At 42.5% G+C, this 15265-nt stretch overlaps 2 protein-coding genes and 1 long non-coding RNA gene across 9 annotated transcripts in view; 1 reads left to right on the forward strand and 2 right to left on the reverse strand.

Annotated features, from left to right (window-relative positions):
- Positions 1 to 26: 26 nt before the first annotated feature.
- On the reverse strand, positions 27 to 9508 carry DUSP12 (dual specificity phosphatase 12). Of its 3 annotated transcripts, XM_075616815.1 has the most exons (8): positions 9348 to 9508; positions 9123 to 9160; positions 7403 to 7665; positions 5972 to 6085; positions 4526 to 4644; positions 3917 to 4007; positions 3179 to 3353; positions 27 to 1087 (listed from the first exon to the last, which is right to left on the reverse strand). In XM_075616815.1, exons 1-8 carry the CDS (start codon positions 9424 to 9426, stop codon positions 926 to 928), a joined length of 1041 nt encoding a protein of 346 aa, XP_075472930.1. In that variant the 5' UTR covers positions 9427 to 9508; the 3' UTR covers positions 27 to 925. The 3 variants fall into 3 exon arrangements, with proteins under 3 accessions (XP_075472930.1, XP_075472931.1, XP_075472932.1); XM_075616816.1 differs by lacking the exon at positions 9123 to 9160 and having other exon boundaries at positions 9348 to 9504; XM_075616817.1 differs by lacking the exon at positions 9123 to 9160 and having other exon boundaries at positions 9375 to 9503.
- Positions 9509 to 10839: 1331 nt separating this feature from the next.
- Positions 10840 to 15265, forward strand: part of LOC142503907 (uncharacterized) — a 33244-nt gene continuing 28818 nt past the window's right edge. Inside the window, exon 1 of the long non-coding RNA XR_012804120.1 lies at positions 10840 to 11411. This is a non-coding gene — a long non-coding RNA (uncharacterized LOC142503907). The remainder of the gene's footprint in view (positions 11412 to 15265) is intronic.
- The window catches only part of LOC142503905 (P-selectin-like), a 160381-nt gene continuing 158779 nt past the window's right edge, over positions 13664 to 15265 (reverse strand). For 3 of the 5 annotated variants that reach the window (XM_075616822.1, XM_075616823.1, XM_075616819.1), the window contains one exon: positions 13664 to 14253. The gene's annotated coding sequence lies outside the window, so the exon portion shown is untranslated. The remainder of the gene's footprint in view (positions 14254 to 15265) is intronic. The other 2 variants (XM_075616821.1, XM_075616818.1) reach the window with 1 other exon arrangement.

Below are 15265 nucleotides of genomic sequence, written 5' to 3' on the forward strand. Positions count from 1 at the left end.
ATAATACAGAAGACGACCTGTTACTTGACACATTTTTATTTTCTCTCATTACTTTGTACATTTAAACAATCTCCTCGTTCTCATTTTGAAATGTAATAGCAAAATATGGCTCATAAAAATGTGACTGGACAATGAATATTTCTAGTAGCAAAATATTGTGGCTCATATTTACTAAGCAGTGCTATTCTTTTAGACACGGTCCTGCTCCGTTGGAAGTAAATGTGCTGTAAGCAGCCTTCCAGCAGCAGAAAGTCTAATGGCAGAACAGCGCTTAGCAAATATGGGCCGTTATGCCTTACCAGACACCTATGGGCCATATTTACTAATAGGTGTTAAACCATACAATACCTGACAGTATTGCCCACAAGCTGTTTTATGGCTTAGCACACTTCCTACATATCGTGTTCCATGTCCGACTCTTTCTGGTACTTCAGGATGCAAAGTTGCAACAAGGTAGACAGTCAGGGTTTTTTTGGCGGGAGGAAACAGGTGCAGTGCTACCTATACTGGCATCCAGGAATGTAAATATATTACGAAATATCTGTGCTCCCGGCTTGCCAGTTGCTACTGCGGATTACATTTGTGCAGATCTAGCACTGTGCCCATACACATACCCAATGGTCAGTCAGACATACAATTGTGGGTCACGAGTACTGCTGCTCTCCAGTATTGAGTCATGAATACTTCGCTAGTTGAAATAATGCAGTTTTCACTGGGGGATGCTTCCTTTGTGGGAAAAAAAAAAAAAAGGTTTTATGGTTATAATGAGCTGAAGAAGTCTGTGTCCAAAGCTGGGTAACAACAGCCCAAGCAGTCCCAAGGTTAACTCTGTTACGCAATTAAAAAAGCATCCAATGTCAGTGCGTGAAGCAAGTTCATAGGTGCAGTAGGAGTAGGTGTTCTGCTGTGTTCAGTCCCTCGTATGTCATGTCTTGCTTTGCTGCACTCCACGGATCTGGAGAGCTTTTACTTGGTCCACTCTGTTCTTATGGATCTGAAATGCTGGGGTGACCCAACAGCCGCATGAACACTGCTCCCCGTACCAGTTGAACGAGCCCAGTTTGTAGCTACACTTAGGACAGAGGAGCTGGAAAAAAAGAAAGAAGCTTTTTAATGTATGGTTAACTTGCCCGTGGCTGGCCAGTGACCACTAAGCTGCCTTTGGCAGCAAATAGGGTCGTCTAGCTACACTTATATAGGCCTTAGTCTGGTTTATTTCAATGATACAGTAAAAGGAGGTGAGAATGCTAAAATGACTTCCTTAAAAATGTTCCATTCACCATAAAAAATAATAATAAAAAAAAAAGACAGATAACATAATATTGGAGCTTATGTAAGAAACGATGAGAGCCGTTAGTAATCTTGGCGAGGCTGTGGGAAAGCGGGTGCTTTCCCGGGGCATGGTTGACAGGCCGTGCCGCGCCCCCTCCCGCATGCCGCGAACACTTCCTTCAGGCCTTATAGTTGCCATTCATGTAAACTGTTACATTAAGGGCTGTTATATACAGCATGCGGCCGTGCGTTCCTATGCGAAAGCGCGTGCACGTGCCGCATGCTTTTCCTGTATAGTGTGCCGGGAGCGGCAGGTAATGTATATGTGTGTGTGAGTGAAAGTAAGTCCTAAATAAGTATTTTAAAGAAAACACAAAAGTTTAATAAATATTTTTTTTGTGACACACACACACACAAATTTCCTCATATTCGCCGCTGTCTGTCGGCTCCACTCTCCCTGCCGTGCGCGGCCCTTGTATAGAAAGGCTGGCTGACGTCAGCCAACTACAAATCCGGGCGCACGCACGGCGCAGCACGCTTCCGGCACTATAGAACATGCCTAAGAACCATTACAGTTCAGAAAAACAAAAACTTGTTTATATAGAGACAGTGGGCTTTTCTTTACAAACAGACCAAATTAAGAAAACAAGAGGTATGATTTTCAGAAACCATATTGCAATGCTCTTTTGGTTGTTGTGTCCCTTATTTGTTTCCGTTGTCTTGTAGTGTCACAGTATATGGGGATTCTAATGAATTGTCTACTCTTGATATGTGATTACTAAGTGGACTCATGAGCTGTTTCCAATGGTTGCGGGGGGGAGTGAAGAAATGGAGGATCCCAGGCAGTACAGCGTGTTCCTATGCACTTAGTAAGACGCAAAACTGCAGCTTAGCATTGGAGAAATAGCTGTCAATTACAGCAAGAGCTTCGAAAGTCGCTCCCCACACAATGCTTTGCATTCACAGCAGCAAGTCATTGTGTGTCGTGACTTTGCACGCTCCCGCATTGTGACAGCTATACCACGCATGCGGTCTGCACAGACTAAGGTGCAGTTTGAGGCCTTAAGTGTGTTCCCCCACCCCACGAACTCAGGACACTATACTGCCTGGGATTGATCAAACAGTTTTGTTAGCAAGTCTGAGTAGGCAAATGGATTCATTTAGGGGTTCACGGAACAAATATCTTCTAGTAGGGGGTGCGCAAAGTAAAAATTTAAAAAAAAGTTGGGAACCGCTGCTATAGAGCAGCATTTCCCAACTCCAGTCCTCGGGGAACCCCAACAGGTCAGGTCTTAAGGATATCCCTGCTCCAGCACAGGTGGGTCAATCAGCGGCTCAGTCATTTTGACTGAGCCACCTGTGCTGGAGCAGGGATATCCATAAGACCTGACCTGTTGGGGTTCCCTGAGGACTGGAGTTGGGAAACACAGCTCTAGAGCAGCGGTGCACAAAGTGGGGGGCGCAGGGTTTAGAGGCCCAGCACTCTTCACAAATACATTTAAATTAATGCTGGAGGAGCTGCAGGGCCTCTGTGAACGTCTACTTACCTTGTTTCAGAAGCTCCTGATCACGCGTCGCCATGGCAACGCGGCGTCAAATGACATCGCGTTGCCGTGGCAACGTGAGGACGTCTGAAGCAAGGTAAGCAGGGGGCCGTGAGCAGAGGGAGACAGACGGCAGGGGGGCGCAGTGGGGGAAAAAAAAAATGATGATTGCGCTCCCCTGCTCTAGAGGATACACCATTTCTCACCAAATAAAATTAAAGGAAAAGGTGGTTGGCTCAAGAGACTTTCAGTTCATTATCCAAGAGATGAAAGGACAGCAACCTATTAATGTATGGAAGAAAGTCTCAAACTGATCAGAACAAGATGCAAAATGGAGTAGGATTATACCCCTCCTACATCACCTGTCCATCTATCACCCCCAGCAGAGCCGCCTCCATCCACTGCACTGGCTCCACAAAATAAGAGGTGCATTTTGTGTCCGAGGCCTGCACTGGAATCAACCTCTTGTGAGCAAAAGCTGCCGGGCCAGAACCAACGACATGATTTAAAATACTTCCTGCCCGGAACAAAGAGCGCCTGGGGGAGAGCAAGGTAACAAAATGTAATGCATCAGCAGAATACCAGCAATGTGTTCGGATCTGAACAGGGTCAGCGTTAGCATTACATGTCAGAGAGTGCGAGTATATACACATACAGATGGAGCAAGACTTACAGTTTGTGTTGCTACAACTGTACATAGAAATATAGATCTAGCGTTATGTCATAAGCAAAGTATTCCCCATTCCAACGAACGGTTCAACACTTTGCTAATGAGACGATAACCACTTCACAACATATTAAATAGGGCACTTCATACAGAACCTAAATATATATATTTTTTATGTCGCTGTTCAATCGGAAGACTGCATCTTTAATGCAAACTAAATGTACCTCCTCCATTCAATTTTTAGAAGATTGCTCCAACAATGTGGGGTGCTCACACTTAAAACTCCTTAGATTAATAAAACTCCCAGATTAATGCTTCAGCTGTCAGAGGGTCATGAACAATTGTGGATTGCTGGTTCCAGTGAAAGTGCGTTAATATCATCTTTGTACACGGCCCAAAGTGCAGGTTTGTCCTGTTTGATAGAAGCCCCTACCTGCACTTCCTGCATCTGAAGAGAACCTCTGCAGTTTGCCCCAATAAACTGGGATCACAAGCGAATACTTCCCGTGGCAGCTTCTGTAGCTCTGAAGATGGGGGGAAAAAAAAGGAGAGAGAGATGCCCGTGTAACTGAATAATAATTACGGAAGCTGCGTGTTGCTATGGACAAGACATGAACCCCTTGGGTTACAGAGGGTCCTGCAACTCATTGAGTAGCAGCTACAGCTGACTAAAAAGGACACATAGCTTAAGAAAAATTAAGTTTTACTTATATAATGTTGCAGGTAACAGGATTTTTACATGTATGAGATTGGTTAAAGTCTTCCGGCTACAAAAGCAGTTCACAAGATTAAAGGAAACACTTCAATTGCTTTCAATGGGACTGGTTTTCTTTGATAAATATTTTTAGCGTGGTGATAGAGATATGGAGATATGGATGATTTCTCTACTATAAATGCACATAGGGCCATTATCGCCAATTCGAAAGAATTGAAGCTCAAGAATGAGAATGAGCAAAAATGGTTTAGCGCACTTTCGTCAATACAATTCATACACGGACATGCTAACCATGCAAAAGAAATAAGGACACGTCATGCTTCTCACCAGGGTATTTCTCTATCACTTTCTGCAGGCGGTACTGTTTGTAGCTTGCAGTGGTCATATCCACATCACAGCCCATTTCCTCATACAATGTGAGCTGACTTGCAAACGCCTCATTCATGCTGCAAGACAGAAACACACATAGTAACGGCTGCACCACAACTCACATTACACCAAGAACTAGGCACTGAAGCCACGTAACTTCTTAACATTGTTTATGGTTCCTTCAGCTAAGTATTCTGGGAAATTACATGCAAATGAGCACACGATCACCTTTTGCTTCAAATCCATTTGAACATGGACCCCCATAAACTTATTGGACCATACTTGAAGATATTTAAGAACAGCTTTGCAAATATATTGGAAGGATCATCCTTGCAAAAGTTCATTAGTTGTTGGCACTACAGCTACAAGTGGCAACCAACCCCTGCAACAATCCAAGCTGCTGTTTTTTGTTCCATATTTGTTTTTTACATAGGGTTGAAGCAGGAGGTCTCCAGAGCTGAACCCCGTTAATTTCAGCTCCGAGGGCCCCCTGCTTCCCGAGATACTTACCTCCATAGGGGGTGCCGGTAGCCACTCCGGCTTACTAGCTGGGTTCATGTAATGGCGGATATTCCAAGCTCTGGCAGCATCCTACGGGTCAATAGGAAGCTGTGACGTCATCCGGTGCGCCTTCCAACGTGCCCACATGACGCAGGAACTTTAAATTTTTCCAAGATACCAGTATCACCGTCGAAGGTATCTTAAGAGCAAGGGGTCCCAGTAGCTGAAAAGAATGGTGTTCAGCTCCAGAGACCCCCTGCTTAAAACAAAGCGGCCACTTGGATTGCTTCAAGTCTAGTTAATAAACTATATGTAACGGACAAGAAAATGATACAATGATTGAAATTTGTGATTGTGACTGATATATTGTAGTTGATATTAAATTACCAGTAGCTGACATTTTTAAATGTAACTGAAAATTTTACTTTTCAATATTTTTTTCCTTCATAGGAAGATACAGTGCAACAACTGCAAGTGCAACAACTGCAACTGCAACAACTGCAACTGCAACAACAACAACAACTGCAACAACAACAACAACTGCAACAACAACAACTGCAACAACAACAACTGCAACAACATCAACTGCAACAACATCAACTGCAACAACATCAACTGCAACAACATCAACTGCAACAACATCAACTGCAACAACATCAACTGCAACAACATCAACTGCAACAACAACAACTGCAACAACAACCCATCAAAATAAAACAAAAGCTGAAATGTGACCATTTGTTTAAAGTTGCTTTTTATGTAGAAGGCTAATGAACTGAAATACTACGTATACTTTTAAAAGTTTGTGGACCTCTTGCCCACAGGCCATACACGCATTATTTATTTTTAGGTTGGGCAATTTTTCATTCTAGCATGATTCACGCCACACTAAAGAGAACTTACTTGACATCTGGTTTGAGGCTCTGCAGCTTTGTATAGGCATCTTGGAAGGCGAGTTTGCTAGTATGCATCAGATACGCCGTCACCACAGCAGCGCTACGGCTGACCCCCGCGTGGCTAGAAAAAGAGAAACAGCTTCACAATCTTCTAGTATGAGCCTCTCCAGAAAATACTCATGTGGTTAAATGTAGAAGATACGGTTGCATCATAAAAATAAAACATTTCTCATCAATTTATATACAGATGCAATGCAAGATAACGCTGTATTAATATATTGATCCAAGAAACAAAAGGAAATGTGGTCTGTACGGGAGACTGGATGGCTGTCTTCCCCACAACAATTAAACTGTTTCCCGGGGGAGAGCTTGGGGCCTCTCTGTGTCTCTTACCAGAGCGGCATCTCCTCCTGCAGCGTTGCGTAGTAATGGCGACCAGTCACATGGCGATGCGTCGCCATGACAACCCAAATTCACGTGGCACTGCGACGTCATGACGCCGCGTCGTGGGAGGAGAGCCAGTAAGACAGATATTGCCCGGGTCGATATCAATCCCCATCCAATCCACCGCTGAGTGACATGACCAGGGATTGGGGGGTTACCTTAGATTGCGTCCTGTGTTCCCATGGAGCGCAGGACTCGATCTAACCGGTAAGGAAAAGGAGGCCTCCATTTCCTCCAAAATGGCTGCCATTGTCACTTGACCGCTATTGAAAGGCACCACGACCGCCTTCAGCACTCAGGGTTAAATTTAGTATAACAAAAAGGAAGATAAAATTGAGATTATGTAGGGAGTATAGGTCTACAAAGATATAAAGCAGAACGATTAAGATGGCCAAGCTTTCAGAAGCTACCCTTTTACCTTTCTCCCTTCGTCAGCTCAGGACAAGGTCCTAAGCCCTATAAAAAAATAACAATCAAATACATAAACCCAGATCACTAGAAGGGTGCTAAGCTTTAGCACGCCTTATGAATGAAAGTAAAGGCATGCCAATGCTTAGAAGTATATGTTTCTAAAGATAAAAAGCTTCTTCATAGAAGGGAGAAGGTTAGCTTCTCAAAACCAGTCCTTGTAAAATGTTGTTACTCCAGTAAAAAGGTATCTCAACAGAGTTGTTCATACATTTCCTTCTATGACCCAGATCCACAAAAGAATCAAAGCTTTAGCACGACTTTACTCCCCTTTATATAGGGCAGAAGGTTAAAAGGTTTGCACCTGAAAGTTTGGCAGTATTAACCATTCTGCTTTATAAACATACTTCTAAGCATTGGCATGCCTTTACTCACATTCATAAGGCGTGCTAAAGCTTAGCAGTCTTCTGAGGATCTGGGCTTATGTATTTGATTGTTAGGTTTTATCGAGCTTAGGAATTACTTTGGTGGTAAGATTCTTGTCATTACTGCATGTCATCCCATTGCTCTTTGCCAACAAACTCACCAGTGAACAAGCACGGAGGATCCTGCCGTCCCCAGAGCCTCATTCACAAAGCGCAAACATTCGGGCAAACAGCTCAAGAGGTCAGCGCTAGACTCATCCAATAGGTGAACAAACTTGGTGCCAAATGAGGCCAAATCCTTCGGCTCTTCACTGTCTACAGTCAGCACGTGGGTGATGCCAGATTCTTGCAATCGCTGTGGCTCTGCTGCATCATTGGCATTGCCAAGATAAATCCCGGGAACTACACAGATCATCCTGGTATACTATAAACAAAAGAAGTGCATCGTTAATTACTGCCCTTATTAGTTTGTTTGTTATGGGGACAAGGTTTTACACTGCGACTCATATCCACCAGGTGGTTACATTCACTGCATAGTTGGTAGCACAGTGTTTTACATCAAGTGCAATAATTAAGTATGTGAGCAGTCCAGCAACCAAGAGGTTAACCTTCTATTTAAAAAAGCAATATGTGCCTCTTGGGGGTATAACATGGAATGTCATGGTACATTACTCAGGGGGCAACAAAATCATTAAAGAAAGCCACGCTTACATTAAAATGACACTCAAAGTTTACAGATACCACAAGAGGTATTATTCTATCTGCTGAGACAAGCTTCAAAAGAAAATCAAAAAAATCCAGACACATTCCCCGCACCCCCCCACCCCCTTTCCCTCTCTCCAACCCTCCCCCCTCTGTCTGTCTACCCTCCTCCACTCCCAGTCCCCCCCCACCCCTCCTCCTCCTCCACTCCCTTAACCCCTACTATTAAAAAAACAATGTTGGCTAGCATGCACTCAATAAAGTTGTACTTAAGCAATTTTATGTTATTGAAAAGTATGTACTCATTCATGTAAATGTCAATGCCAATAAAAAAGATTGATACAAAAAAAAGTGTCATAGGGGAGATTATGATAAATGGGAGAGAGGACAGCTGGTCTTTGTTACAGATGCAAGGCTAGGGGTTTAAAACTATGGGTTTGAATCCCTAAAGGAGACTTCACCCAGAGGTGTGTTATAGCCGATAACATGTGCATTTCATATTTTCTATTTCATGGCCTCTTGAAGGATCTACTATTATTTGTTGGTAATGTATGAGGTTTTCTCTTTTATTCTGTAAACTATCTGCATCTATGTACTATTATTTTGTATATTTTTTTCTGCCCTTTGTAAGATTAAATCTAAAAGTAATATGTAATGTCTGAGCTATAATTGAATCTACTACATTTTGAAACGATAAAGAAGATTTTCAGACACGTTTAGCTAAATTGGGTTTTTGTTTTAATTATATATTTTTCTAGTATAAGGGGGCCCGAGGGATCCCGAGGTGCAAACCTTTCAAATTAATCCCAGTCGTGCTAGCGTAATTGGGGTGTAGTTTGACGATATTGGAGTGTGGGTGCTAATTTTTGGGGTGGCCTGTGGGGAGGTGAGCAGGACAGCTGGAGAGATGGTTATTAACCCCTTTCACGCACACGGATAAGTGTGTACATGAATAGAAATCAATACAAACAAAATGACTGCTAGTGAGGGGGCGACATACAATATGGGAATGTGGCTTCGGTAGCTGCTACCGAACATGCGGAGTCCAAGCAAGGTATGAATTCCTCACAGGAAGCAAAGTTTCACACAACACAGGCACAAAGTAAAAAATGCACCACCTTGTGACACGTGACACATGCCCCTGATTCTCATTCTAAACATAGGAGCCCATTTTTATACCTTTTTTGTTCCTTCAAGAAACAGCTCCACATTAGTCCCTAATATGAAGAAAGATCAACAAGAAACGTCATATAGCTATCACAATATTATTAGGGATGGGGATAGAATGCTACCTTGAAGACAGGGCTGCAAACCTCTATAAAATGTTGTTTTATTGGAAAAAAATATTGTAGATTAAATATAAATTGATTTTTCTTTGTACAGTAACAAATAACAGCAACTGACCAGTACTTCTGATGTGCACAGACTCGCCTGCATGTATATAACAGCTCCTGCTTCTCAGTGTGATGTTCAGTAACACCATATGGGCTCTGCAAGCAGTACCCACCAGGAAGCCGCCTCCTCCTTCCTCCCTGCACACACACACGTGGTGCAAACCTCACATCCTGTGTCAGAGAAGCAGACAGGACAATCTATTCTAACTGCTCATTGGCTGCCTATGCAGGTTTTTTTTTTTCATGCAAACTTTATTAGCAACACACACATATCAAACAAGAATATGCTAGTACAGTTGCAGCAGTTAGTCCTGCCGGCTCAATATATTTTTTAATACATAAATATATAACGACTTGAAATCCCTTTGCGTAGCAAAGTCTGGTGCTTGTAGGGTTCTGTGTTGATGATAATCCTATGAGCGCCCTTAAGCCGAGTCCATAGAAGCTGAGCCCCTGCATCCTCAATGAGGATGTCTTTAGAGGGGGCTCACGCGAGCGTCCGCAGGCGTGCTCAGGCTTTGGAATTTTCAGCCGACAGCCAAGCTGTTTTTCAGCCCGCTGTCGGCTGAAAACATCCAATCAGCCTCAAGCAGCGTCAACGTCACGGCGCCGTGACGTTGACGTCAGTGCGTCGCGGGCAATTGGCCCAGCGACGTCACTGCCCCGCCTCCAACCACCTCCCTTTGCGCACGCTGGCTCAGCATCAGCGCGACTCGGAACGCCTCACTCCTCTATGGCCCCAGCCCTAGGCTGCACTTATAGTACCAGCGACGCGATGTCGCGTCAAAACAAATGTATTGCTGCCGTCGCGTCACGCTTATAGTAAGCGCGACGAGACAGAGCGGCGGCTTGGTCGCTATCGCTGGAATTCATCTCTATTTTATTTTTCCGGCGACCGTAGCCTGACGTCGCCGTCGCCGGCATTATAAGCGCAGCCTAAGCCCACAGGACAAAATTCAACCAGATGTCAAATAAAGGAAAACACGAAATAAAGTAGCAATTTATTTAAAAGCAAACACAAAAGGTCCGGTCCTAGAAATAATATATAACTATGCTAACTGATATATATTGAAATAATATACATAGATTTAAGCTATTTAAAACTCAGGTTCATCGACAAGAAAATGCATAAACACTGGTGTTGCAACCAATTGAAAAACATTGTGATTATTTATACCCATATATCATCAGAAATAAGTAATAATCATCAGTAATATGAGTACAGATATAAACCATTCTGCAAATGATATTTGGAATAAATCAGCTCTATGATTGATGTATAATCCCAAAAGCTGATCTGCAAAAGGAGTCATGCTATCATAAAGTGATTCATATATTCATATATAATATATATATGTATAGGTTTGTCGAACACTGTATATATATATATATATATATATATATATATATATATATATGTATAGCCCCCGTATCCCTCAGGGGATTGTCACATGCTGCGGCTTAGTCAATAGGGCGGCTGCATTTGCAATTAAGGCCTTTTCAGTGCAAGGGAGTCTGCGCTGGCAGTTCTGAATAGTTCTGAATAGAGACAGTTAAGGCTGCAGTTACATGTTGCTAGGCAACCAGTGAAGCTGTGAGAGATGACAGTTTTAGACAACTTTTAAAAAGAGTGTCAGTGAGAGCTAGGAGCTGGGGGAGTTAGGGTGTGTGTGCAGGGAGCAGTAGCCCCTAGCACTAGGCCTAGTTACCCCCAGAGGTCCCAGATAAGTTACCATTCCCCAGTTTGTGGTTGCTTCAGGGACAGGCCCTACGAAGGAGATCTGCCCCTTTAGCTATTTGGTTAAGTTAGGACACCCTCAGTGTCGAGCAGCCTGATTGCTGGGTCTGGGCTCAGACCCCTCAGTTACATAGAGACTATCTTCGTGGAGGCCAAGCCAAGCAGTGACTGTGGCCTGCCGGCTACAGGCGGATCCCTGTCAAGGTACAGACGGTGTGGAGCTGTGGTGATATTATCCACGCTGGAAGTCACCCCACGCGTAGGAGGACATCACGTCGGATCAGACGGATCCATACCAGTTGTATAGCGGTACCCACGGGCTGGAGCCGCGGGCAGGTATCTATAAATAGTGCACCAACACGTCCAGGGATAGCGCTATCTCCATCACACGTGGGTGGGTTTGGACATAAGGTACTCTGGGGAATACTTATGTTGATGTGTGCACCCGGTGCACTTCTATGTGTACGGCTATATGCATTATTCTGTGTGGTACAGGTACCGAAGTTATTATTAGTATTAGCAATAGTAAACAGTTATTAGCATACACTGTGTGCGTGTCTTATTATTGTGGTTCCTGTAAGAGGACCATCCCACTCAGGTGGGAACCCTTACAGGTGGAGGCGCTGTGTACGACGAATCAGGAAACCCCAGGCTCCCAGTGGCGGAGGTTCAGGTCTTCTGTGAGCCTATCAGGTAATGCACCACACCAGGTAACATAAGTGTAGATTTCCCCACATGGATTATTATTATACACTATTATCTTTAAGGAATTTCATTGGAGTCTTAAACATAAGTCCATGTGAAGATATAACTTGATGAACACAAAAAAATTGCCTCTACGTTGAAACATTGATATCACATATAAATAACTAAAGGCAGAGCTTAGTTTGAGCTTGCTGTATGAGTGTCCATATTTACTAAGTGGTGCTGTGCCATAAAACACCTTTCTGCACTAGAAGACACCCCCACGTTCATATTCTGTAAAAAAAAAAAAAAAAAATGTCATATGTAAAATAGGAGGGCTAGCTGCTTTTAATATATATTGTTCACATCCACTGGAGTTACATATATGGATCAAACTTCATCTGTGATTTAAAAAAAAAAGCCACAAACTGCAGGAGAGAGGTGTCGTGGGCTGAAATTTAAAGGGTTTGTGGATCTGCAGTGGTCCAGAAACCACATTTTGAGAACAGCTCAATCTCAACAGACCTATCTCCCAGTTTATTAGCTTCCGAAAAAGAGGTCCCATTGTTTATCGGGGAAATTAATGGTCTAATAAGGAGAACGTTTGATATTTTTAGGAAAGTGATCCCATTGAAGCATATGGTGGGGAATAGAGGATGATTTTAATAAAAGTGAGTGTGAGATGAGAGATAATCTTAAGTGTTTAAGGGAAAGTGTAACATGATCTGCATGGTGGCTACTTGGAAATGTACAGTGATTACACTTCAGTTCCAACTCTTGTTCTGAAGCATTGTTGGCGACCTGTGGAACACATGTAAACACACTCATGGGTATTGTATCTTTGTTGTGCTGAAATAGTAACCCTTGGTTATTAGAATGGATAACCCATGTTTTATACGTATATGACTAAGGCTGCGGTCACGCTGCCGCTGAGAGCGCCCATGCTTGAGAGTGGTGACGTCACCAACTCTCCAAGCATGAGCGCAGGATGTCCGGCAACTTTTTCTGTAATCGCGAGTGGGGGGCTCTTGCATCCTAAAAATGAATGAGCAAAACACCCAAATGATCTCTTACCGGATGTATGGCCATGTGCATGCAATGTCACTTTATATTGTAAGATTTCACAGCATGTGTTACCAGCATGGATATGAAATTAACTCTATCAACTACCCTGTTGATTACTTGACTACAGTTTAAATGCAAAACTTTATGTGCTGGATCTCAGATGTCAAATTAAAGTGTAGTATCTTCACAGTGACTGACCACGTCTGTGTTGTCTTAATGAAAGCAAAACTGTTTCCTGCTGTAAATCAGTCAAGAAAACTGTTACTTTGACTGAAATCAATAAAACTGAACAAACAGTATATGTCATCTAGCAAAGTTTTCTGTATAATTAGTCTTGGCATCTTCAGATCAAGCAGGATAGAAAGTAAAGGTGCGCTCTCAGGACACTGAGGCAGGAAGCACCCTGGGTGCATGCCCAATGGTCTCTAAGGATACTGTCCAAGTCACTATCTTATACCTCGTGACTTAAGATATCAGAATCTATGCTCTTTCCACTACCGTTAATATTCTGAAGACACCGTGACATTGTGCTTTTGGATATGTGCTATGGCTATTAAGTCTAAGAAGTACTATACAGTCTATTTAAGTCAATAGGAACAGTTGCGATGACTAACTTATGCATTGGTAGACATGGGCAATGAATTACAGTACAGTGTTCCCCTGGCCTTCCCGACATCATGATGATAATAATGGAAATCTGTTATAGGGTAAACTAAATGTAAATCATTAGAATGTTGTTTTATGTGGGGGCATAAAGTCCACTCAGGTCCTGAAAAAGTTGGCACTGACACTATACAATATTGCAACAATATTTTTTTATTCTTACTGATTGATACTAGATTTTGAATGTAATTATGTCTCCAATTCTGCTCCATTCTCTCTAAGATAGATTTTTTTGTAATCTGGTATCTATCATTTTTTTGCAGTTCTTACAATCCGGGTTCGTGTTTGCATATATATGATCATTTTCACTATATTCACGTGGTGCTATTAAAACTGCACTTTTTTGCACTTTAGAGGATCCGGTTATTACATGATGAACCTAATGGCCTCTTCACCTGTTGTAGTCTTTCCTTGCTGATCTTTGGTTGGTCGGAATTAAATGCTGTCGCTAGGTTACTATTTGGTTGAGTAGAAAACAGAATGACGTTAACATAAGTAATTGCGTGATGACAACTACTGCACAGGTGTTTTATCACTTTAATAGGTATATAAGGGATGTTTATGTGACACATTAAAATTTTGACAAAGGTCCAAGTTGTGGATCAAAATTTTGACAAAGGTCATTAAATTGCCAATATTGTACAAGACTTCTGGAGTGCTGCTCTGTTCCATCTTCAGATAAAGACAGAGAGAGAAAACGTATAAAACGCTCAGCTCCGAAATTGGTTCCTCTTTCAAATTTTTATATTCCTCTTTTTTTCTTCATCTGAAACAAAACAAACAAACATTATAATTATAGCCAAATGTGCAGCTGAAAAACAGGGTTGATATGTATCAGGCAATGGAAGATTTGCTGTAATGTCTGATTCCATGGGTTTCCTAAAGCATGAGCTCCATGATGTTTCTTCCTGGAGACTATGGGGGTGATGTATCATAACAAAGTTTGAGCAATGTGTCAATGTATCAAGGTCTTAGCTCCAAATCCTGCGCATTTTGCGTCACCTTGTGATGTGGGGAGTGTCAGTAAGAGGAGTCAGAGAGGAGTTACATGATGCACAGATTCTATTGAGATGTAGCAAACTCTGCGTCTCGCTGCATCACATTTGTACATTGTCTTGTATCTGCGAGAAACAAATCTGCTAGGTAAGAGGTGACGTAAACTTTTCTTGCCAACAACTTGTGCCAGATGTAAAAAACACTTTCATACACTTGATGCAAATGCGAACAGAACATGGAGCAATGCGTCAAAACAAACTTGTGTTTGTACTTTCTTAACCTTAATGCGTCTCCGCCCATGTGTCTCCCTGCGGTTTCCTTCCGTAGGTTCTGTCATAACGGTGAGAATGACATACATCATAGCTACATTTGTATCATTGGTTGGTGAAGATTAACTAATGTCCTATACGTGGTATCGGAAGTCAATTCTGCATTATCTGCCACTCAACCCAGTGGCAGTTAATGTGGGATCAAGCTCTAATACCTACTAAAGGCAGCTTAATGAATCTCCACCAACCAATGATAAGACTTTTGCTACCGTATGAAGTATGTCATTCTGTTTATTGTTTGGAGATTAGTAAATCTCAGCCATGGTCTCAACAACAATGACAAGATACTCCGATCATCCAAGAGAATAGGGGCAGTTAGCAGCTGAGCCAATATCCTTCAGAGGTAAGACCAGGCCCTCATTTCAGAAAATGGGAGTTCTAAACGTCAAGTCAACTTTATTTTTGAGGGAGTCAAGGTAATGGGAATTAGTGTTAGTGCCTAATTAGCAATGA

This window comes from Ascaphus truei, chromosome 10, assembly GCF_040206685.1.
Source record: "Ascaphus truei isolate aAscTru1 chromosome 10, aAscTru1.hap1, whole genome shotgun sequence".
NCBI classification, from domain to species: Eukaryota; Metazoa; Chordata; class Amphibia; order Anura; family Ascaphidae; genus Ascaphus; species Ascaphus truei.

Excerpts from the sequence above, each read along its gene's own strand:
- DUSP12 (XM_075616815.1), bottom strand. The coding sequence starts at position 9,426 with ATGGTGTTACTGAACATCACACTGAGAAGCAGGAGCTGTTATATACAT. Across the intron at positions 4,645-5,971 it reads AGCCTCAAACCAGATGTCAA|CATGAATGAGGCGTTTGCAA; the intron begins GTAAGTTCTCTT and ends TCTGTCTTGCAG. Across the intron at positions 3,354-3,916 it reads TTCAGATGCAGGAAGTGCAG|GCGCTCTTTGTTCCGGGCAG; the intron begins GTAGGGGCTTCT and ends GCTCTCCCCCAG.